The sequence below is a fragment of the Eptatretus burgeri genome, chromosome 3, assembly GCF_056783735.1.
Source record: "Eptatretus burgeri isolate ZD-2024b chromosome 3, Ebu_testis_v1, whole genome shotgun sequence".
Taxonomy (NCBI): domain Eukaryota; kingdom Metazoa; phylum Chordata; class Myxini; order Myxiniformes; family Myxinidae; genus Eptatretus; species Eptatretus burgeri.
The window spans coordinates 23,990,530-24,014,800 of NC_140963.1; the positions used below are offsets into that span (position 1 = coordinate 23,990,530).

The following is a 24,271-nucleotide window of genomic DNA, read 5'->3' on the forward strand; positions in this document are numbered from 1 at the left end:
AGTAGTTTGGGGATGCAGACAGACAGACACTCCTGCTTTATAATATAGATATGGAGAACAGAAATGAATAAAAGGTACAACATATATATATATATATATATATATATATATATATATATATATATATATATATATATATATATATATATATAGTTGCGAATTCGCGCCTGCCGGAGTGCGAACGGCCACGTAACTCGAATCGCGGCACGTCGCCCACCGGACGGACAATTCTGTCGTGACCCTCTCGGACTAACGCCGGGAGCTAGTCATGGGTGGGCCTTTCGGCCTCACCACGATTGTGCCAATCGGCCCCCCGCGTGGGATAGGGTTGTTCGCCAAATTCGACCTACCTAAGTACCCACGTGGAGGGTAGACCGGGCGATCGCACCTCGCCGCAGGTCGACTCCGGACACGGGCCACTGAAGCAACCCGTTCCGTACTATCGGGATAACCGAGCGGTGTTATCGTCGGCCTCGACGGTTCCGATTAATTATCGGGCGTATTAAGCCCACTACCAACCCTTTACGTGAAACAAGATGGAGATTCAATTAAAGAAAAGACGAAGCGAAACGGGAAAAACAGTTCAACATAATGCACATTTATTCCGCGGCACACGGAGAGCACACATATACAATTACAACAATTATGCACCTACAGCAAATGCTACAAAAGAAGCACAACAATGCAGATCTACAACCGACTACGCGAGCACACGGCAACACTTACACAGTTTTACTTTACAGACGGTGCCAACAACACATTTACTCAAAAGCAAAAGAAAAGGGCCACCCTCAAAGACAAGGGGGCAGACGGGGCCTGTGGGCCAATATTTGCGCGGGACCTGAAAGAGCGGTCAGGTCCGCGAGACCGGGTGGATCCTACCCGTGTATTTGTGATGAGCCGCCAATGTGGTGGCGCGGCGGCGCCCCGACTCCGTGCTCCTTCGCGGGTTTCGTTGGCACTGCTTGGAGTGGGGTGGGAACGGGGCCCCCCTTTTCGCACTATCTCAGCGCAGGGGGAAAAAGGGGGGAATTGTTGATGCTCTGGGGAAAGAGGATAGCTGGCTTGCTTGGGTCCCGCGACGAGCGATTCCACTGCGAGCTCGTCGCCGACCGCCGTCTTCCTTGCCTCGGACCCGAGCTATTCGGTCTCTTCCCCAATTCTCCTCAGCCGACTGCAGCAAACCACCTGTACGCCCTCGCCTCCCGACTCACTCCGTGCTCCAACCCGACTCGACCGTGCTCCAAGCTCCAGGCTTCCCCTCTCTGCAGCTCCCCGACAGACTCCGAACCCCGACAGACCGCGAGCTCCACTCGGCTCTCCGACCTCTCCAGACTGACTCTTCCAAACTGACTGCCCAATTCGCCCTGCGCCCGGCGCTTTGTAGTCCGACAGGAGAACCCATATGCAAATTTCTGGATCAGAACGAGCTCGGGGTTGGAGCCACGCTCGCCCATTGGACGGAGAAAAAGGGGCGTGTCTCCCCTGATCCGAGAATTTGCATATCCCGATTCTACTCCGACGCGCCTGGAGGCGGGGCCAAACCACCCCGCGCTTGCTGATTGGACGGATCTGAAGTGGGCGTGTATCATTCCTGATCCGAATTCTCCTCGGAAAGGCCGCACTTTGCACTCGCGGTTCGGCGCGCACCTTGTACGAGTCCAGGACAGCCTGACGCTCGGTGCTCACAAGTGGTGCGGGAATGGCGGTAGAAGGAGGAGAGGTGAAGGTGGTGGAGGGTTTATTGTGGTGGTTTATGGCCATGGTGACGTTTGGAATGGCGGTGATGCGATGTTTGTGGGAGCGAGTTGTGAAGGTAAAGGTCATGGCTGTTGGTGTTGTTGTTGTTGTGAAGCGGCGTTGCAGTTGGTGGTTGTTGTGTGATGGCGGTTGAGACGTGGTTGGTTCAAAATAAAGATAGAACAGAAAAACGACTCTCTCAAAGCGTCGCAGCCCGAATGAATGACATTTATTCCCTCTAAACAACGAGTTTGGGGCTAACTACACATGTACTTACAGAGATATCTCACCTACGGGACCTGAATGGTGGTTTGCGAATTTCCTTAACCGCAACAATATATACAGTATGTATATATATATATATATATATATATATATATATATATATATATATATATATATATATATATATATATATATTAGTTGTGAGTTTCAGAATCGGATCCGAGTAATGCACACAACATCCAGGTTGTCAGACAGTTATTTCCATAAATGCATGTTCAGAATAGACCCATCCCATTGTCTGGTGGGATTCTAACTCTTTGATGCGTTGGAGAAGGGCAGAGAACAGGTTCCCTTCCTTTTTTTGGAGATAACTTTTTCCTCTTTTTGACACGTTCATGACGTATGATTTTTTTGTTTGTTTTCATTTCTGCATGATGATATTCACCATTCCTGCATGTGACAAGACAGCCTTTAGCCCAACGAATACTCATTCTCTACCCTTTCCATCAAGACACAATGACTTGGAAATACACAATTTAGTTCCACGTTTTATTTTGGTTATCATTTTCACATTGGACTTACAGGACATTTGAGTCATTAATCACACCGCAAGCTTTTCCCGAAAAGTTCGTTCTGACGATCAAACATGGCTGTGGTCTCGGATCATTTACCTCAGGCACCCACCTTCTTCATCAACGATCAACAACCCACCTCTTTCCATTGACATTCGACACCCACCTTTTTCCAGCGGCGATCGACACCCCGTTCAGCAGCTCCATGGACGCTGATCGGCTCTTCTTCGTATTGTTGCGAAGCAAAGAGGTGATGATTGCCTGTTAATGTTCTGTGAGCGCTTCATGTTTCCACTCGTTTGTTCTGGCAAATGGCTGCTTTCTGGTGTTCGTCCAGCACCCCGAACATGGTGTTGTAAGCCAGGCCTGAGCTAATTGGGAGTTGCATCTCGTTTGATGGTCGAGAGAGAATGAGCACAAGAATGGACGGTTGGAGGTCTCATGCAGGAATGCGCCAATAAGCAAGCTGGATTTGGCTGAAGTCATGCTTGAGGCTTCACCAACACTGGTCATCTATAAAAGAATGGCAGGACCACCCTGATGACAGTGGGTGAGAGATCCTGATGATAGTTGTAACGGCAGTTGGTGACAGCTGCTGACTGTTGGTGACAGCAGCAACAGCGGTTGTTGACATTTGGACTGCTGCTGGTTTTGCTCGGAAAGACTGGTTATTGGCGTTCCTGGTTCTTGGTGTTCCTGGTTCCTGAGAATAACAATGTGACATTGATTGGTATTCAAGCGTGTTTGCGGGTGGGTGCATGGCAAGGCAAATCGCCAACAGTAGAAGCGAGTCAAGCTGTGGAGAGCTCATTTAAAGAGGCAGACCAAGCCACACTTACACACTTTGGGTTATTTTAATAGATGCACGATGACTTCTGCCCTGGTAAGCCAAGACCGGATTTCTTTTCTCCCTGAATGGTCTGAAGGGTACCCATGGCTCGTGTTGAATTGTAAAGTAACGCATAGTGATAAGCATCTGCTCTTTGTCCATTTTTCTATAAATGCTTGTTGAATTATTCATCTGATTGAGATAATTTTGTTGATTGAAAATTTGATTTGATTTCACCCATTTAATTGACAAGGACATAAAAAATCCTTCAGTTCATGTATTTTTCTTGTTAATAATAAATTCCTTGACATTTCAACCTGTCTGATTGTCATTTCCTTCCATTTATCCAGCATTATCCAAACCTAGGTAGACTGGGAGATTATAATTCCCAAACAAATTAACATGTCATAGTCGGCGTGCACTAGTGGTAAACGCTCGGCCGTATTACTTAAGATTGAATCAAGATAAGATTGGTGCATCGCCGATGGCGTGTTCCCCGGTCAGGAGGCCATGTAACCTCTAGTTAAACGGCAAATTATACGGTGGGCACTGGAAGTCGTGGTTGACTGATTGGCGTTTGTGGTTGTTAGGCAACCCACCACAGTACAAAGTTAATTGTGAAGTAATTTCTTCCAAGGAGAAACGGGGATTAACCCCCTCATAATTCACTTGGTACCCATGGCAGTAACGATATATATATATATATATATATATATATATATATATATATATATATATACATATATATATATATATATACATATATATATATATATATATATATATATATATATATATATATATATATATATATATATATATATAGTGTTACGGCTGTGGAAATTCGCATTACACCATGAAGGGCCTGCAGGTGAGATATCTCTAAGTACATGTGTAGTTAGCCCCAAACCCGTTGTTTGGAGGGAATTTATGTGATTCATACGGGCTGCGACGCTTTGAGATATCCGTTTTTCTGTTCTATCTTTATTTTGAACCAACCACGTCTCAACCGCCATCACATAACAACCACCACGCCAGCCATCGTCACCAACTGCAACCACGCTCCAACCCTCGGACAACAACAACAACGCCAACAGCCAGGACCTTTACCTTCACAACTCAATCCCACATCATCGCATCACCGCCATTCCCAAACGGCACCATAACCATCAAACCACCACCGAAAACCCTCCACCACCTTCACCTCTCTCCTTCTACGGCCATTCCCGCACCACCTGTGAACACTGAGCGTCGGGCTGTCTCGGGCCCGTTCGGTGATCGGTGCCGAACGCACCGAGCCGCGAGCGCAAATAGCAGCCTTTCCGAGGGAGAATTCGGATCAAGAACGCTACATGCCCACTTCCCCTCCGTCCAATTAGCAAGCGCGGAGCGGCTTGGCCCCGCCTCCAGGCGCGTCTGTGTGAAATCGATATATGCAAATTCTAGGATCAGGGGAGATTCACGCCCCCTTTCCTCCGACCAATGGGCGAGCGTGGCTTCGCCCCCGAGGTCATCCTGATCCGGATATTTGCATATTAACTGCTCCTGCCGGCCTATAAGAAGGCGAGCGCAAGGCGAATGAAGTGAGTCGAGTCGGGTGGAGAGTCAGTCGAGTCGGGTGGAGAGTCAGTCGAGTCGGCTGGCGAAGTGAGTCGAGTCGGGTGGAGAGTGAGTCGAGTCGGGTGGCGAAGTGATCGCTGTGTCTTCGAGTTGGGTTCTGGAGTCGGCTGAGAAGAGTTGCGGGAAGAGGCAAAGGAGCTCGGGTCCGAGGCGAGAAGGACCGCGGTCGGCGACGAGGCCGCGGTGTGGGATCGCTCGTCGCGGGACCCAAGCCAGCCAGCCATCTCCCTCCCCCAGGGCATCAACAATTCCCCCTTTCCCCGCGCTGAGATAGTGCAAAAAGGGGGCCCCGTTCCCACCCCACTCCAAACGTCGTGCCAACGAAACCCGCCAAGGAGCACGGAGTCGGGGCACAGCCACGCGGCCACATCTGCGGCTCGCCCACCAACGCGTCACGAGGACGCGGGTAGGACCCCCCCGGTCTCGCAGACAATTGGCCTACAGGCCTGTCTGCCCCCTTGTCTATGAGGGTGGCTTCTTTCCTTTGCTTTTGAGTAAATGTGTGTTGGCGCCGTCTGCGAAGTAGAACTGTATAAGTGTTGCCGTGTGTGCGTGTAGTCGGTCGTAACTCTGCGTCGTTGTTGCTTTTGTTTTGGTTGCTATATGTGCATTTTGACTGTTTGGCTGTATATGTGTGCTTTCCGTGTGCCAGGAAATAAATGTGCATTGTGTGAACTGTTTTCCCATTTCGCTTCGTCTTTTCTTTATTGACCCTCCATCCTGCTTCACGTAAAGGGTTCGTAGTGGGTGCAAAATGCCCGGTAAATAATCTGAACCATCGAGGTCGACGATAACACCGCTCGGTTATCCCGATAGTACGGAACGGGCCGCCCAAGCGGCTCGTGTCCGGAGTCGACCTGCGGCGAGGTACGATCGCCCGGTTTACCATCCGCGTGGGTACTTTGGTAGGTCGAGTTTGGCAAACAACCCTATCCTACGCGGGTGGCCGATTGGCATGATTGTGGTGAGGTCGAAAGGCCCACCCGTGACTGGCTCCGGGCGATAGTTCCCAGAGGGTCACGACTGAATTGTCCGTCCGGTGGGTGACGCGGTCGCCATTCGAGTGACGTGGCCGTCCGCATGCCGGCGGGCGCGAATTCGCAACAATATATATGTATGTATATGGTTCAGCTACACAGCACAGCCAACCAATAGGTCGAACAAATTCCGAGTTAACTCCACTCCCCCATTTTTTAACAACCAGAAAAAAAAGAGTTCTCCTCAAGCAATGCATTGCTTGTAGTCCACAAGCTTTCTCAAGCCAAGGGCGGTGTATCGTATCTAATCAGTCATGAGGATTAACTTTGAAAGTAAATGCAGAATGGTTGTTCAGCAGAATAGACAGTGATGGGATCAGGGGCCACTGCCTAGTGCCTAAGAGGAAAGAAGTGGAGCATGAGGATGGGAGTAAGGTGAGGGTCTTTCATTCAAAGAACAGTTTGTGCTCCCTGGAAAGGTAGTGGCAGCAGAATTCGACTTGGTCAATCAATTACAAGTCAATCTGCCATATATCCAATTTCATGGGGAGGGGGGGGGAGGGAGAAACAGGAAGACCTCAGAGGGGAATGAGGAATGGGGAGAACAGTGCGGAAGACACAGGAATATCACTCACTATATCACAAGGGTGTTTTTATCCCCCACACTTTTTGAAAAACACGTGGGGATATTACAATCGGCTTCATCTGTCTGTCTGTCCATCTGCCCATCACACTATCTCCTCCAAAACGGTTGGCGGAAATCCATCAAAGTTGGTGTTTTGTTTTTTTTGTATACATTGTCAAGGCTTGTATGTGAGCGAACACACAATGCACAGCAAAGGGGGCATGAGACAAGAAGGGTGGGAGAGGGAAGGACAAAAACAACATGGGGAACAGAAACATTCGATCTGTGGAAGGAAGAGGGGTGGGGTGGAGAACACGGGGTACGCAAGATGGACACCACAGGGACTTTCAGGAAGGAACACAGGGAATTTGAAGGAGGTGGGTTTGGGGTGGATTAACGGGGGAGAAAAGAAAGAGAATTTGGATGGGGGAAGATAAGTGGTGGTGGAGAACAGCTGTTTTGAAGGTTTGGAGGGAAGAATGGGATTGAACAGAGTATGGGAGTTTATTCCAAAGGCGAGGCAGGGTAAAAGAGGAATGTAAGAGTGAAGGTGAGCAGTGCTTCGTGATTTTGGTAGTTTCACCAGAAGGGGGTTGCTGGCTGACCTTGAAATATTGGGGGGGGGGGTGACATATCGCAGACAGAGCAGTGGGGGCGAGACCGGAGAGGAGACGGTAGAAGACAGAAAGACCACCAACCTGCGTGCAGTGAGAGAGTGAGAGGCCCAAAGACTCAGCCTCATCGAGGGAGATGCCAATGATCCGAAATACCTTGGTTTACACAGAACCGTTAAGCCGAGAAAAGGTGGGAGGCAGGAGCACTGGGCCGAGGAAGGACTTTGCACGATGGAGAATTCCCAGTCGGCGACTGGCTTTGGAGGCCAGGTTGGAAATGTGGCTTTCCCAGGAAAGATCATGGCAGATAGTGAGACTCAGAAGCTTGAATGAAAGGACTCGGTCCACATAACAAGTCAATCTGCCATGTATGATCAACACATGGCAACAAAGTGCAAGAGCAGTCATTTCTGGCCCTACCAGTGGGGTCAAAAGGTCAATATCCCCATTGACTTCACTCTAGTTTATTAATGAAAAAAAATATAAACTTTAGGGATGAAGAGGGATGAGGGTAAGGAATGAATAAACATCAAGAGGACATTCATCTTTTGATGAGATCCTCTCACAGACATAACCGACTCAATCATGACACCTGTAACTAATTGTTTTCCTTCCTACCCAGTCAATGTACATGTGAGGTACCCCTCTATCTCGCCTGGACGCGTGAGCGCAGGCACGGCCGACCCTCGCCTGGACGCGTGAGCGCAGGCACGGCCGACCCTCGCCTGGACGCGTGAGCACAGGCACGGCTGATCCTCGCCTGGATGCATGAGCGCAGGCACGGCCGACCCTCGCCTGGATGCGTGAGCACAGGCACGGCTGATCCTCGCCTGGATGCGTGAGCACAGGCACGGCTGATCCTCGCCTGGATGCATGAGCGCAGGCACGGCTGATCCTCGCCTGGATGCATGAGCGCAGGCACGGCTGATCCTCGCCTGGATGCGTGAGCACAGGCACGGCTGATCCTCGCCTGGATGCGTGAGCGCAGGCACGGCCGACCCTCGCCTGGACGCGTGAGCACAGGCACGGCTGATCCTCGCCTGGATGCATGAGCGCAGGCACGTCCGACCCTCGCCTGGATGCGTGAGCACAGGCACGGCTGATCCTCGCCTGGATGCATGAGCGCAGGCACGGCCGACCCTCGCCTGGATGCGTGAGCACAGGCACGGCTGATCCTCGCCTGGACGCGTGAGCGCAGGCACGGCCGACCCTCGCCTGGACGCGTAAGCGCAGGCACGGCCGACCCTCGCCTGGACGCGTGAGCGCAGGCACGGCCGACCCTCGCCTGGACGCGTAAGCGCAGGCACGGCCGACCCTCGCCTGGACGCGTGAGCGCAGGCACGGCCGACCCTCGCCTGGACGCGTGAGCGCAGGCACGGCCGACCCTCGCCCGCACGCATGAGCGCAGGCACGGCCGACCCTCGCCCGCACGCATGAGCGCAAGCACGGCCGACCCTCGCTTGGACACGTAAGCGCAGGCACGGCCGGCTCTGCCTGGCCCTGTTTGCTGTCCAAGGCCTTACAGGCTTCATTATTTGAGCGCCTTTCCAAGGCCTGCTCACGATGGGACGAATAAAAGGATTTTTGTTCCTCTGACGGGTTATCCACGACTTCGTGAGAACTCAACTCGCACATCGCGACGTCAACAATTAATGGATTTACATCTTTTGTGTAGAAAATGTTTGCCATGTTAGGAGAAGGGGGAGGGACGGGGCAGGTGGGGACAGTCGGGATTGAACGTTTATCTGGAGCCTGACGTCGGACGCCACGTGTGCTGAGTCAAGCAGACAAGCACAAAGACTCCTGGCCGGACGGAGTCCGAGCCGACGGTTCTCCACGACTATCTCCTCCCACCAACCCAGTCCCGCTTCCCCCATTGACCGCGGAACGTTCATTGTTTTACCCACCGACAGTGTCGCACTGCTGCGTCGTTCACCAGTCCACCGTCTCTCTCTGTCCTCCACCATCCTCAACACTCTCCCTTCACTTTTACCGGACAGCAAAGAAGAAACCTCGTCATGTCCCGTAAGTGCGCGGCTGGTGACGCCCAGTGCGGACCGTTTCATACTCGAGGCTCGTACACGGGTTCTGTTTAGGCGTCCTTGCGGCCACAGTCGAGGTGTGTGTGTGTGTGTGTGTGTGTGTGTGTGTGTGTGTGTGTGTGTGTGTGTGTGTGTGTGTGTGTGTGTGTGTGTGTGTGTGTGTGTGTGTGTGTGTGTGTGTGTGTGTGTGTGTGTGTGTGTGTGTGGTGATTTGTAGGTACCCCTCTGAAGCAGCCCGGACGGAACTGTTCCGTTATAGCCGCGGCTCCGTGCCTCGAGCTCAAACTTCAAACCGCAGGCACGGAGCCAACAAACGGCGCAGCACAAACTCCTGCCAACTCTGTTCAACAAGTACAACAACTTTCACTGTCAACCTTGTTCTCCCATCGCCAACAAAGAAACTTGGAATTACTACTTAACGATACGAACAGCTCCACGTCTTCTGTTCCCTTGTGTGTCACCAACTCTTCCTGCATTCATCTTAAATCACCCTCTTTCATATCTGCACAACCCTCCCCTTCATATCCGTACTTCCCTTCCCTCCTTCATATCTGAACTACTCTCCCCTCCTTCTTATCCATGCTACACTTCCCTCCTTTGTATCTGTACTACCATCCCGTCCATATCTGTACTACCATCCCCTTCGTATCTGTACTGCCATCCCCTCCATATCTGTACTACCCTCCCCTCCATATCTGTACTTCCCTTCCCTCCTTCATATCTGAACTACTCTCCCTCCTTCTTATCTGTACTACACTTCCCTCCTTTGTATCTGTACTAACATCCCCTCCATATCTGTACTACCATCCCCTTCATATATGTACTACCCTCCCCTCCATATCTGTACTCCCCTCCCCTCCATATCTGTACTACCCTCCCCTTCATATCTGTACTACCCTTCCCTCCTTCATATCTGTACTACCCTCCCCTTCCCATCCTTACTACCCTTCCCTCCTTCCTATCTGTACTTCCCTCCCCTTCATATCTGTACTACCCTCCCCTCCATATCTGTACTAACATCCCCTCCATATCTGTACTACCATCCCCTTCATATATGTACTACCCTCCCCTCCATATCTGTACTCCCCTCCCCTCCATATCTGTACTACCCTCCCCTTCATATCTGTACTACCCTTCCCTCCTTCATATCTGTACTACCCTTCCCTCCTTCATATCTGTACTACCCTCCCCTTCACATCCGTACTACCCTTCCCTCCTTCATATCTGTACTTCCCTCCCCTTCATATCCGTACTACCCTTCCCTCCTTCATATCTGTACTACCCTCCCCTTCATATCTGTACTACCCTCCCCTTCATATATGTACTACCCTCCCCTCCATATCTGTACTCCCCTCTCCTCCATATCTGTACTACCCTCCCCTTCATATCTGTACTACCCTTCCCTCCTTCATATCTGTACTACCCTTCCCTCCTTCATATCTGTACTACCCTCCCCTTCACATCCGTACTACCCTTCCCTCCTTCATATCTGTACTTCCCTCCCCTTCATATCCGTACTACCCTTCCCTCCTTCATATCTGTACTACCCTCCCCTTCATATCTGTACTACCCTCCCCTTCATATCTGTACTACCCTTCCCTCCATATCTGTACTACCCTCCCCTCCATATCTGTACTACCCTCCCCTCCATATCTGTACTACCTTCCCCTCCATATCTGTACTACCCTCCCCTCCATATCTGTACTACCCTCCCCTCCATATCTGTACTACCCTCCCCTCCATATCTGTACTACCCTCCCCTCCATAGCTGTACTACCCTCCCCTCCATATCTGTACTACCTTCCCCTCCATATCTGTACTACCCTCCCCTCCATATCTGTACTACCCTCCCCTCCATATCTGTACTACCCTCCCCTCCATATCTGTACTACCTTCCCCTCGTTAATACTTGTATTCCTGCTACCTCCCTCCCTCACCTTCACCCTCTCCCAAACCAACCTGCTCTTTCCCTGTGATGCTCCATTATTTTGATGGCAGAGTGCTCAGTAAATTGGATTAATTATCGTGTCTGTGTAAGGAAAAGGCAGCGGTTTGTCTCGACCTGTGTCTCCGTGTTATTAAAAGCAATATATTATGTGTAAACATTCAGTATCAAATGAAATACAGTGTGTAAGCACACAGTTTCTGTTTGCAGTTAAACACCAAAATGCATGGTTTTTTTGACTTCATAAAATGTGCAGTAACCCTTCCAGCGAGGGACGGCAAAAAGTGGGATCACACACGATTTTGAAGACCCCGTCTCCCAGCACGTGACGCACGTATTTTGGAAATGCAACTGAGTTTTCACTCCGTCACTCCACACCCATCCAGGGATCTGTCATTCTTTTACAATGGAGTTTCACTCCACTATATTTTCTGAACATTACATATCCACATCACTCCAAACTTTAACAACACGTTGTACTCGTGCCCTACTCTACCAACACAAAACAAATCTCGACATTAACATCATCACACTCTGATGTCATACCATGCCTTCCCCATATAACACTGTATACTGCACTGTATTCACATTGTGCCATGCCTCACCAGACAATATCTTCACATCACACCATGCCTTACCTCCAACGAGCATTCACATTGAAGAAGAGGTCATTGTGAACCTCATATATCCCAGTTATAGCCCAAGATTATATATTTCATTGGATTTCGCACATAAGATCACGCACACGCACACGCACACCTACACTGCATGGATCGGACAAATTGGGTTTGGGACAATTAGTGTGCATGCAGATAGCATCCGGTGCGGTGATCACTCGGGCTCGAACTGCCATTTGGGTGTCAGATGTGAGGGAGTACCCAGCACGTTGCATAGCTGGCTCTAACATTCCACCAAAGCATGGTAGCACCTGCCTCGGCGACCTGCTTTATAACCATCGTTAAAATTTTTTAAGTAAATAATGACAGGTTTTTGGTTTTTTTTTTATACCTCCGCACCAAGGGTGCCAGAGGCATTATGTTTCTGGGTTGTCCGTCCATCCGTCCGTCCGGATTTTCGTTTATGCGATAACTCAAGAAGCAAATTGTAGAATTTCATCAAACTTGGTGAAAAGGTAAAGTAAAGTAAGACAGGGCAATTAAATGATTAGATTTTGGGCCAGATCTGATAAAGGTCAAGGTCAAACTGAAATTTTACTGTTTCTGCTCTAACTCAAGAAATCTTCTTCTTCTTCTTCTTCTTCTTCTTCTTCTTCTTCTTCTCCCGGCTGCTCCCGTTAGGGGGTCGCCACAGCGGATCATCCGTATGATCCGCATAGTGATTTGGCACATGTTTTACGCCGGATGCCCTTCCTGACACAACCCTGGTCGCCTCTTACGACACAGGGATATGGTACACCTATTTTAACCGGGGCATACACCGGCCCAGTATACTGGTACTCATTTCGCCGACCTCGGAAGGATGACAGGCTGAGTCAACCCCCTGGTGTATTAATTCAGTGGCTCAACGGGGCTTGAACTCAGGACCTTTTGGATCCCAAGCTGCTCCCCTAACCACTGCGCCAACACCAGGCTATGCTCGAACTCAAGAAATATTGGACACAATTTCATCAAACTTGGTACAAAGGTAAAGTTCGACAGGGAAATTAACTGATTAGATTTTGGGCCATATATGATAAAGGTCAAGGGTCAAATATGTCAATACTCAAGTGTTTGTGCGGGAGAGCAGAGGCATACCCGTCGACTGCACGCAGTTGCAGTCGAATTACTCTAGTTTCCACAATGTCACGAGATTCATGGAACGAGTCGGGAAAAGACCCGTATAATGACATGGGTTTTCTAGGGTGGTTCCTGGGTGAGTTTTAAAGAGAAAATAGTTGAAAACAGACAGCGACCTCTGTCGCTCCCAAAAATAAAAAAGCCCACTTTTGAAGCAAAAGCATATTCACTGCCTTGGTGCATATATAATCTATTGTATATATATATATATATATATATATATATATATATATATATATATATATATATATATATATATATATATATATATATATATATATATATATTCAAATTGCACTAAACAGAGGCCTGAGCAAGAAGCCTATACCGTTACAAAGGCTCGTGATGCCGATTAGCTCCAACCTTTCAATATCTGATGGGTCGTTTTACGCTGAAGGGAAAACTTCCAGTGAGGGCATGGCAATTGTGAATATGACAACTCCGAATAAGTCTTTTTCTTCGCATAAGTCCAACATGGTGGCTGGATGATGTCTTTAATGGGTGGAAGGAATGTTACACACAAACGGATGGACGAACCAGCATATTATTAGAGAGAAAGAATGATATATGTATCAAGTAGTCTCAAGTTCCAAAATCACCATCTATCTATAATTCCAGCAATCTGTGTGTGTGTGTGTGTGTGTGTGTGTGTGTGTGTGTGTCTGTGACCGCTGTTCCTCGACAACCACTGGTCCAATCTAATTGAAACTTGCCAGGTATATTGCTGGGGACCTGAGGATGTGCCTTTTCAAGGTTTGATATTAATCGGACAAGTGCTTCCCAAGTTATGGCCATTTATTTACCAAACCAATTTACAGGACATGTTGCTGCGTAGGCATGGCCGATGGGCGAAGAGAACCTCAACCGCATTCCCCATTATGGGTTACAACGTACGGACTTCCGGATAATGATGACTTTGTGTATTCTAATAATTTCTCGATTACTTATGCGCATTTTTAGATAAACACAATGCCCCAAGTTATGATAGTTTTCATATAAGACGGTGCATAAATTTCGGTAACATCAGAGTTAGCTGGTATGCTCCGAAGCAGGAAGCAAAAAAATTTTTGCACGTAAGTTTCCCCCCCCCCCCCCTCTTCTTTTTGTGTTTTTCCTTGTGATGACATTGCGAAAAGGCAAAATTCGTTGGCGCTAATTGAATAATTGTCCATTAAAACTAAATTGCGAATAATCGTAACTGCGATATGCGAACTTCCGGATAGTGAGGACTCAACTTCCGGACTTCCGGATAGTGACGAGTACTGTATTTTTTCTCGATTTATCGACTTACTGTATTCTTTCTTTCTCGATTTCTGTACTTTCTCGATTTTCTTAAACACAATGCCCCAATCCAGTCGTCGTTTACGAGAGCGAAGGAACGGCCTGTGTGGTTATTTGAAAGTTAAAAAAAAAATTTTTTTGCACATACGGCCACACACGTACGGGCACACGAGAGTGAAGGAACGGCCTGTGTGGTTGTTGTTTCTGGCACGCGGTTTGAAAGTTTTAATTTTTTTTGCATGTACGGCCACGCACGTACGAGCACGTGAGAGCGAAGGAACGGCCTGTGTGTTTGTTGTTTCTGGCATGCGGTTTGAAAGTTTTTTTATTTGTTTTGTTTGCACGTACGGCCACGCATGTACGGGAATGCACCTACGGGCACGCGAGAGCGAAGGAACGGCCTGTGTGGTTGTTGTTTCTGGCACGCGGTTTGAAAGTTTTTTTTTTTTGCATGTACGGCCATGCACATACGGGCACGCACATACGGGCACGTGAGAGTGAAGGAACGGCCTGTGTGGTTGTTGTTTCTGGCATGCAGTTTGAAAGTTTTTTTGTTTTGTTTCAACGTACGGCCACGCATGTACGGGCACGCACCTACGGGCATGCACTAGTATTTCTAAACAGCAAAAAAAAAAAAAAATTGGGAGTGGTCAAGCCAGTGGCATGTTGCTTGATATACCGCCCATGTTCAATCTTTCTTGGCAGATTGAAAAATATTATAATTTTCCCTGAGGATTGGGGTAATTTGAAGTGCCTTTTACATAAATTTATATATACTAATACGGGCCCGTAGGTGCGTAAACGACGACTGGATCGGGGCATTATTTCAATTAGATTGGACCAACCGTATCATAAATGGCCATAACTTGGCAAACATACTCAGGTCCCCAGCGTCAATTGTGATGTCATATCAAACGAAGAAGAATTGTGTTGTCCTGTCATTGGTCGACAGATAAATGGCCGTAACTTGGGAACCGCTTGTCCGATCGAAATCAAACCTTGAAAAGCACATCCGCGGGGCCCTGGCAATATTCCTGGCAAGTTTCAGTCAGATCGGACCGTCGATCGTGCAAAAATAAATAAATAAATAAACATTAATTGTGACGTCATTCGTGATGTCATAGCACTGTGTCTTGTCATTGGCCGACAGATAAATGGCCGTAACTTGAGAACCGCTTGTCCAATCGATATCAAACCTCGAAAAGGCACATCTGCGGGGCACCGGCAATATTCCTGGCAAGTTTCAATCAGATCGGACTCGCGGTCGTCAAGAAACGGCGGTCGCAGACAGACAGACAGACACACACACAGATTGCTGGAATTATAGATAGATGATGAGGATATTTAATTATAATGTTTCATGCATATTAAGACTAAATTATGTCGATGAATATGAAAAAAAATTCAAACTATATTCCCCATGGCTTGTCGATTTAGATGTGATGTTTCACATTTTTTACCCCATGGGGTCAAAGCGCCGCTCGCGTTCTCTCTTTGAGCATTAACTGAGCAATTAACAGGCATTAACTGAGCCCAAAGTGTGATTGCGGCCCTTCAGGCCGAGGAACGGCCCATTTTCTTTAAATTGTTATTAAAAAAACAAAACAAATTCAATGCATTGGCCAATGCCCATCACAAAATTAAGTCGCAAGTGATGATATGAAACTAGATATGATGATGATATGATATGAAACGCAAATGATGATATGAGGTGTTCTGGTTTCTTTTTCTGATGCGATGAAAATCTCACCAAATTTCAAAACTATCTGTCCTCCGTGTTATCGCTCACCTGAGAGTTGTCCGAATGAACTCCCACCGGGTATGCTCGCAATTCAATCTTTTTTCTTATTTTTTGTGCTTCTGGAGAAAAATGTTTTTTAATGTTTTTTTTTTAATCCAATATGGCCACCATACCACAATGCTGATGACGTCATAAATTTAATTCCTCACTCACATTGGCTGGTAGATCAGATATATGAAGTTTCATATTTTTCGGATAAGGATTTGTATTCAAACAATTTTGGCTAGAATACCTCTTCATCGATCATATCATCGTCCTATATTCCTCATGGGGAGTTGATGACCGATGCCAAGTTTCATTATTTTACTTTGAGAGGTTTCGGAGAAAAAGATATCCAATTTTTTCCTTTAATCTGATATGGCTGCCGTACCATGTGACCTGTGATGTCAAAGTTGTCAATAAAATATTCTCCATGGGAGTCCTTCTTATGTATAAAGTTTCACATCGATTGGACAGCTCAACAGCTCAGTTTGCAGAGAAGTTTCACATCAACAGCTTGGTTGCAGAGAAATTTTTAAAGTGAAAATATATAGATGTAGACCAACACACACACACACACACACACACACACACACACACACACACACACACACACACACACACACACACACACACACACACACACACACACACACACACACACACACACACACACACACACACACACACACACACACACACACACACACACACACACACACACTATACAGTGTCGACAGAAAGTCTACACTCCCTTTCAAAACTTTCACCTTTCATTGCCTTATCGCTTGGAATAAAATTGCCTTAAATCAGACTTTTTCCACCTTTACACATTGTAACTCACAACTTCCAAGTGAAAAACAAATTCTACAAATTTCAGAAAATGTATTAAAAATATTAAATTAGAATATCTTGGTTGGATAAGTGTCCACCACTCCCCCCCCATCCCCCCCCATCCCCCCTGAGGAAATACTTGCTGGAAGCACCTTTGACAGCAATTACAGCTGTGAGTCTGTTGGGATTGGTCTCTACCAACTTTTCACACCTTGATTGGGCAACATTTGCCCATTCTTCTGTACAAAACTGTTCAACCTCAGTCAAGTTGTGTGGGGAGGGTTGATGGACAGCAATCTTCAAGTCATGCCACAGATTTTCGATTGGATATAGGTTGGGGCTCTGACTGGGCCATTCAAGGACATTTATCTTTTTGTTCCTTAGCCACTCCAGTGTAGCTTTGGCTGTGTGCTTCGGGTCATTGTCATGCTTAAAGGTGAACTTCCGTCCCAATTTCAGCTTTTTTGCAGAGGGCAGCAGGGTTTCCTCTCGGATTTTTCTGTATTTTGCTCAATCCATTTCCCTTATATCCTGACAAGTGCCCCCAGTCCCTGCTGTTGAGAAACATCCCCATAACATGATGCTGCCACCGCCATGCTTCACAAGTAGGTATGGTGTTCTTTAGGTGAGGTGCTGTGTTGGATTTGCGCCAAACATCACGTTTTGCATTTAGGCCAAAAAGTTCCATCTTGGTTTCTTCAGCCCACAAAACTTTTTGCCACGTGGCTTCAGAATCTCCGGAGTGTTTTTTGCATACCTGAAACGGGACTCAGGGTGGGCTTTTATGAGTATTGGCTTCCTTCTTGCCACCCTACTGTCCAGGCCAGACTTGTGGAGTGCTTGGTATATGGTTGTCACGTGCACACAGTGACCAGTCTTTGCCAAAAAAGGCATGTAGCTCTTTCAAAGTTGCCATTGGCCTCTTCGTGGCATCTCTGTTCCTTGCTTGGTCATTCAGTTTGGAGGGATGGCCTGATCTCGGCAGGGTCTTGGTGGTACCATACACATTCTACTTCTGAATGGTTGTCTTGACTGTGCTCCAAGGGATATTCAAGGCCTTTGAAATATTTTTTATACCCTTCCCCTGATCTGTGCCTTTCCACAACTTTATCCTGGAGGTGTTTTGAAAGCTCCTTCTGGTTCTCATAGTTGAGTCTTTGTTGTGAAATGCACTGCCCAGCAGAGGAAACCTACAGGAACAGCTGATTTTATTCTGAAATAATCATAATCACGACAGTTTAACACAGGTGGAGGCCAACTAAATTTGTGTGAGATTTTGAAGGTGGTTGGTTACACCTGATCCAATTACCTCCACCACCAAAGGTGTGAAGGAGGTTATGTTTTCACCTCTCTCTGTCTGTCTGTTTGTTTGTTTGTGTGCAGGATATCTCAAAACGTTGTTGACAGATCCGGATAAAATTTGGTGGGAAGTTTGTGTATGTGACAATGGCAAAGTGATAAGATTTTGGTGAAGATCCGGATCCGGATCCGACAACTCGAATCCGACTACGAGACCACTACATCAGGCCAAAAATGATACGTAGCATGATATCTCAAAAAGTTGTGGATGGATTCTGATTAAACTTGGTGGACAGGTGAACCAAGATGTTCTCGTTACCTTTGCATTCTGCGAAAGGTTATGTTTTGGTCGGCGTGTATTTATTTATTTATTTATTTATTTGTAATCTTGTGATTCGTATAACTGAAAAAGTATTAAACCGAATTGCATGAAATATGGTGGGATGATTGGTTATTAGCCAGGAAGCATTCGATTAGATTTTGGGATTGTTCGGGTCAAAGGTCAAGGTCAAGGTCACGAAAAGGTAAAAATCGTCTTTTTACAATAACACGGTCAATTTTTATTCAATTTGCATGCAACTAATGCCAAAATGTTCAGAATTCAATGCCTCATCTTGTAATATGCAATATGACACAATGACGTCCATACTCTTGTTACCGGTTAGGGGTCAGAGGTCAGGGGGGTCACAACCTTGAAAGATATGCATTTTTTGTCATAACGCGGTCAATTCTTGTCCGCTTTACATGAACCCAGCACCAAAATGTTCAGAATTTAATGCCGAATCTTGTGACACAATGACGTCATAACACATGTCACCGGTTGGGGTAAAATGTCGGGGGGGGGTCACGCCCTTGAAAAATATGCGGTTTTCGGCATAACTCAGTCAATTCTTATTCGATTTGCATGAAATCAGCATCAAACGAGATTACCTTCTCTTGTTGAAACGTTGTATTCACCGAGCTTGCGAGTGAAGACTCGCCAAAACGACCTGAGTTGATTGTTGTTTAGTCCGTAGCCCCCGAAAGTCGGGGGGGGGTCATGACATTATACATATGTGGTTTGTGTCATAAGACCATTCATATGAAACCAGTTCCCCACACTCATACCAAGAACAAAAAAAGTAGTGGCGGTGAAGGTATGCGCTCTATGAGTGCCCGTTCTAGTTTTGTATTTTAAATTAATTTTCTGAATTATGTAGAATTTGTTTTACACTTGGAAGTTGTGGGTTACGATGTGCAAATAAAGGTGGAGAAAGTCTGATTTTAACGCAATTTAATTCCAGGCTATAAGGCAATAAAAGGTGAAAAATTTGAAAGGGGGTGTAAGACTTTTTATAGGCACTGTACATATTATAATATACGCACATATTGGTTTGTATGCCTGGTGTTGGCTTAATGGTTAGGGTGGTGGGCTTGGGATCCAAGGGTCCTGAGTTCAAATCCTGCTCAGCTGTTGGATTAATACCAGGTGGGGTTAACTCGACCTGTCATCCTTCTGAGGTTGGCAAAATGAGTGCCAGCACGTTGGTACGCTGTGTCGGAGTGGTGACCCGTCCCGGATTATGCCCAATAGCCAAGGAGACTGTTTAGGCAACACCAACGCTCTGCACAGAGTATGGTCCCGATGGATGGATGGATGGATATTGATTTGTGATCATGCACATTAGACATATTTTGTGACTTATTCGACATACTAGAAGCACTCGTTGCCTATGGGAGTGGTCTGGGGGGGCGGGGGGGGGGGTTATATTCTTATCCTTATTCAAACTTGTAATTCAAAATACCTCCACAAGATACCTCTTGCTGCGTAATTCAAAACACCTCACTGCACTGGAAAATGTGACAGGAATGCTGTACTGTAAAGGGTGGGGATAGTGTAGAAGAACATGTATGAAACTATAATACCGTGGGCACTGGATGATAATTTTTTGCACCATGGATTTTATTGCAGACAGATGCATTGAGAATTAGAAAAATCATGGTGCCAATTTTTGTTTTGCATTTTGGGTACATTTTGGTGGCTTTGAATGTGGCCCCCTAAAATACCATTATCGCTGTTTCGGTTGCAACTACCAATTTCAAATATTGTTATAAAGCAAAGCATGTAGCATATCAAATTAAAGGTCTGGACATTTGTAACACAAATATATCATATATATATATCTATATATATATATATATATATATATATATATATATATATATATATATATATATATATATACTGATTTTTATTGTCCACAGGTATCTATGCCAATTTCCCTGGCAATAACAACCATAATGGAGCATATATCCAGATGCAAATGTTCTTATTTAAAAGCCAATCAAGAAGAGAAATGTACCGTTTATGCTTTATGGTATGTTTAGTGGTTCACATAAAGTATATCTGTTCTATGGTATACACTTAAGTAGTCAACTGTAATGAATAGGTCAAAATATTTGTTGAAACAAAAACTATCAAGTTCATAGTAATGCAGTGTCAGATAAGTCATCTTCATCCATGCTGTTCTTAATGATCATTTCCTCTGAGTCTGACATTTGTGCTTTCACATTTGTCAACGTTCACGTCACAAGCACATAACTCTGTGCAGGCCAAAGAATGCTTCTTGCAAGAGCAGGATCCACTGGCACATCGGCTCTTGCCACAGCCGCACTTTACAAACTCTATAATAGCTGTTGGAGCTGGTGGGAGGTCAGAGACTCTTGGGACATACTGATTATTTTCATCATTCCATCCATAATTAATTGGCGGAGGTAAGTCCGGATTTGGGGTGTCTGCCAGTAACCAAACCACAGCTTGGTAATGAGCCTTGAGAATGTGCTCCTTCAGAGATGCCTTTGTTGGGGGCAGTTTCTCAGCCTCCGCTTGATTTTTCTTGAACAAGTGCCATCGTATAGTAGCTCTCTGACTGTTTTGATCCTGAGTCTTGGAGCGAACAATAGGCACACAAACTCTTCTAGACTGTCCATCATTTCAGCAGATGGATAAGCTGTTTGTCCCAGCTGAGCAAATGCCTGGTGTATGTTTCCATTTGCTTTTTTGAATTGTTTCCAGCATGTTTGCTTGCCTTTGCCTGCGATGCATCCAGTGGTATCACTGCCAGTGAAAGCGTGGAATCCAATGAGACCAGCAGCATGATTCGCATCAAGGAATTCATATATATAGGTTGCAAGTTCACCAAGCGCCTTCTCGTACCTGTACCAACTAGCATAGATAAATCACCCAAGAGCGGCAGTTTTTGTAGAGCAAGAATGAACACATCTGTATCAGGAGACATAACATGTATACTTGAAGCAATTTGGGAAGCACTCAAGGCATGGAGGATGAGTAGCGTGTCAGCCTCTTCTTGGTTGCTGTCAAGATGATCAACATTCAGGCCATTGGATATGGCGCCATTTTTCGTTGATACAACAAATGATGTCTTTCTGTCTTTGTACAAGCCAAGAAGTTTCTCTGCCAAATATATCATTAGTTAGTCTTTGTTTTTAGTGTTGCTCAAGAAGCGTTTCAAATGGCATAATGAACTGTGTGGAATCATTGACTTCATACCATCAGCTTACTTTTGTGTGGAAGCCATCAGCTTACTTTTGTCCGTGCATGGAAGAAGATAACCGTCAGACGAGAAAATGGAGCGAGGAATGCAAGATAATTTGTAGCGGCCAATGAGAACTTCCAAATCCGATTCATCCCTGGTTGTTGCAACTATCAGTAACCTCGCGAACAGAGACCTCATTTGCTTCAGCTCAATCACCTTTGAGGGTATCACTTTCTTCACAGGCTTTGCTGCATCTGTCCACGTGAGTAGCTTAACTTTGTTAATTTTGTCCCATAGGTTCTTAGGGCCGACAATCCCATCTTCTACAAATTCGTTGTAGGAATCCTGACCAATTGATGTTGAACGAAATATATATATATTTTGAAAGTTTTCTGGCATTATTGCATCTGTTACAAAGTTCTTCAGGGTTCCATCCTCTTGCAGGGAAGCATGACCGATTTTATCTTCTGGATGTTCTGTTCTTGTCGATTTATGGTGGATCTGGAGATTTCATGATGCTTCGTTCTTTGGGAAGTTGAAATGCCAGCCATCTGTAGCACTTGTTCTGATAGACGTGTCAGTTCTGGGGCGATCAAGAAAAACGTCAGGAGTGCTGCTGGCTTCTGTGTTATGTCATAATGATGTCATAATGTCATAATGCTGGCTTCTCAGGAGCATGTCATAATGTTTTGAAAAATTAATTACCTTGGTGACGTTGCAGTAATTGATTTAATATTGGCTGCACATCATCTGAAATTAACAAAAATTCAGATGTCACGATGGTTTATGTTCAATGTCATTATTGATGTTATTATCATATTCTAGGCTGAATTCTGCTCAGTTTGATATATTACATGCCCAGGTTTAAACCAGAAACAAAAAAAAGTTGGTAAATTGTTATCATTGAAAAAAGTGCGATTCGGGGGTAGTTCACGTATCAGCTTGAAAATAATATTTGAAATGCTCAAAAAAATTGGCACCATGATTTTTCTGACTCACAGAATCCATAAGAATGAAAAAATATATGGTGCCAAAAATTATCATCTGGTGCCCACGGAATTACATAGGCCTCTACATTGGGACTTGAAATACCCTCTCCCACCTGCAGCTGCACTACATGATGCACATTTACATAAAGAATTTGCATCCCACCCCCCCCCCCCAACTCCCATCCCCCCCAACTCCCATCCCCCAAGATCACTGTCAAACATAACAGCATGCCGATGCACAAATTGTGGTCATGTTCATCCGATGTAGCAAGTCTGGATGAATCGGACCAGAACTATAGGATTAGTGTGTCAAATACGCACGCACGCACGCACGCACGCACGCACACACACACACACACACACACACACACACACACACACACACACACACACACACACACACACTCTGCAATAATCTCGCACCCCTTCTTGGCGAGACTAATAACTCTGCTCTCTGGTGCTCTGCCATTTTCGTAGCACAGATTAGATTCGGGAGGGGGGGGGGTGGTTGGGGGGTTCCTTTGCTTTTCTTATGGTCATCAGGCGTTTGTGATTTGTTCAGGGTGTCAATGATAACTCACAAACTCTTCTCTAAACCGTGGGGATTTCAACATTCATCAGCAAATGCAAGTGGATAGGGATTTTGACAACCAAAAGCCAAACAACTTGCTGATGGAAAAGTCTAATATTTCTGTACTTTGATTGAGAAAACCTTTCTTGCACTAATGCTTTGATGGCTATCATTGATAAAATTTGAAATAGAGTGAAACCCCTTTTCCACCACCTCGGTCTTGATCACAAGCGAAACAATTAGCTGATTCCTTTCAGGATAAGATAGCATGTATTGATGGTGTCACCTTTCCACACATAATGTGTCCTGCACTTTCCACCATGCAATATAATACTCTCTTGTGTCTGAACCACTTCTTACCTGTCATTCAAGATACTTAAAAAGTTACACTGAATTATTTACATGTTTGTGAGGGGTGTACTCACTTTTGTGTGATACTGTATGTGTATATATATATATATATATATATATATATATATATATACAGGAAGTCGTCGACTTACGACCACGATCGGTTCCGACCGATCGGTCGAAAGTCATTTTGGTCGTAAGTCGGCCAACCTTTATTTTTGGCTTTATTTATAGTGTACAGGCCTATTTACTGTATCAGCCTATGCAAAAATTACCGTATGTATATTATACTGTATAATGATAAAATAATCATCTGTAATTCATATTTTATTAACATTTTCTTTGTTCAAGCCAAACAATGCACTATTACAGTAGAAATGGTTTAATACTGTATTTGCAAAAACATACAAAAAATACAAAACATGTCATTGGTCACTCGTGCTTGGCTGTGGATCGTCGATGTTGTCAGCTGGGGCAGCGCTCGGGGTAGCCGGAGTTGTTTTTTTTCGTCAACGTGGTGAGATTTGTCTGAATTGTTTGTTTCTTTTTCTCCTCGTAAATTTCAAGATACGGACGAAAAACATTGTATGCCATCTGTTCAATCCTAGCAAAGCGTTCAATATTTGGGTGGGCGGTAACACGCTA

At 45.8% G+C, this 24,271-nt stretch overlaps 2 protein-coding genes across 3 annotated transcripts in view; one reads left to right on the forward strand and one right to left on the reverse strand.

Moving 5' to 3' along the window:
• The window catches only part of TOPBP1 (DNA topoisomerase II binding protein 1), a 252,201-nt gene extending 242,954 nt beyond the window's left edge, over positions 1–9,247 (reverse strand). Inside the window, exon 1 of the mRNA XM_085872708.1 lies at positions 9,110–9,247. The gene's annotated coding sequence lies outside the window, so the exon portion shown is untranslated. The remainder of the gene's footprint in view (positions 1–9,109) is intronic.
• Positions 8,953–24,271, forward strand: part of LOC147029560 (SWI/SNF-related matrix-associated actin-dependent regulator of chromatin subfamily E member 1-like) — a 60,055-nt gene continuing 44,736 nt past the window's right edge. For both annotated transcript variants that reach the window (XM_085872712.1, XM_085872713.1), the window contains exon 1: positions 8,953–9,227. In XM_085872712.1, the coding sequence (XP_085728838.1) occupies positions 9,221–9,227 (7 nt within the window). In that variant the 5' untranslated portion in view covers positions 8,953–9,220. The remainder of the gene's footprint in view (positions 9,228–24,271) is intronic.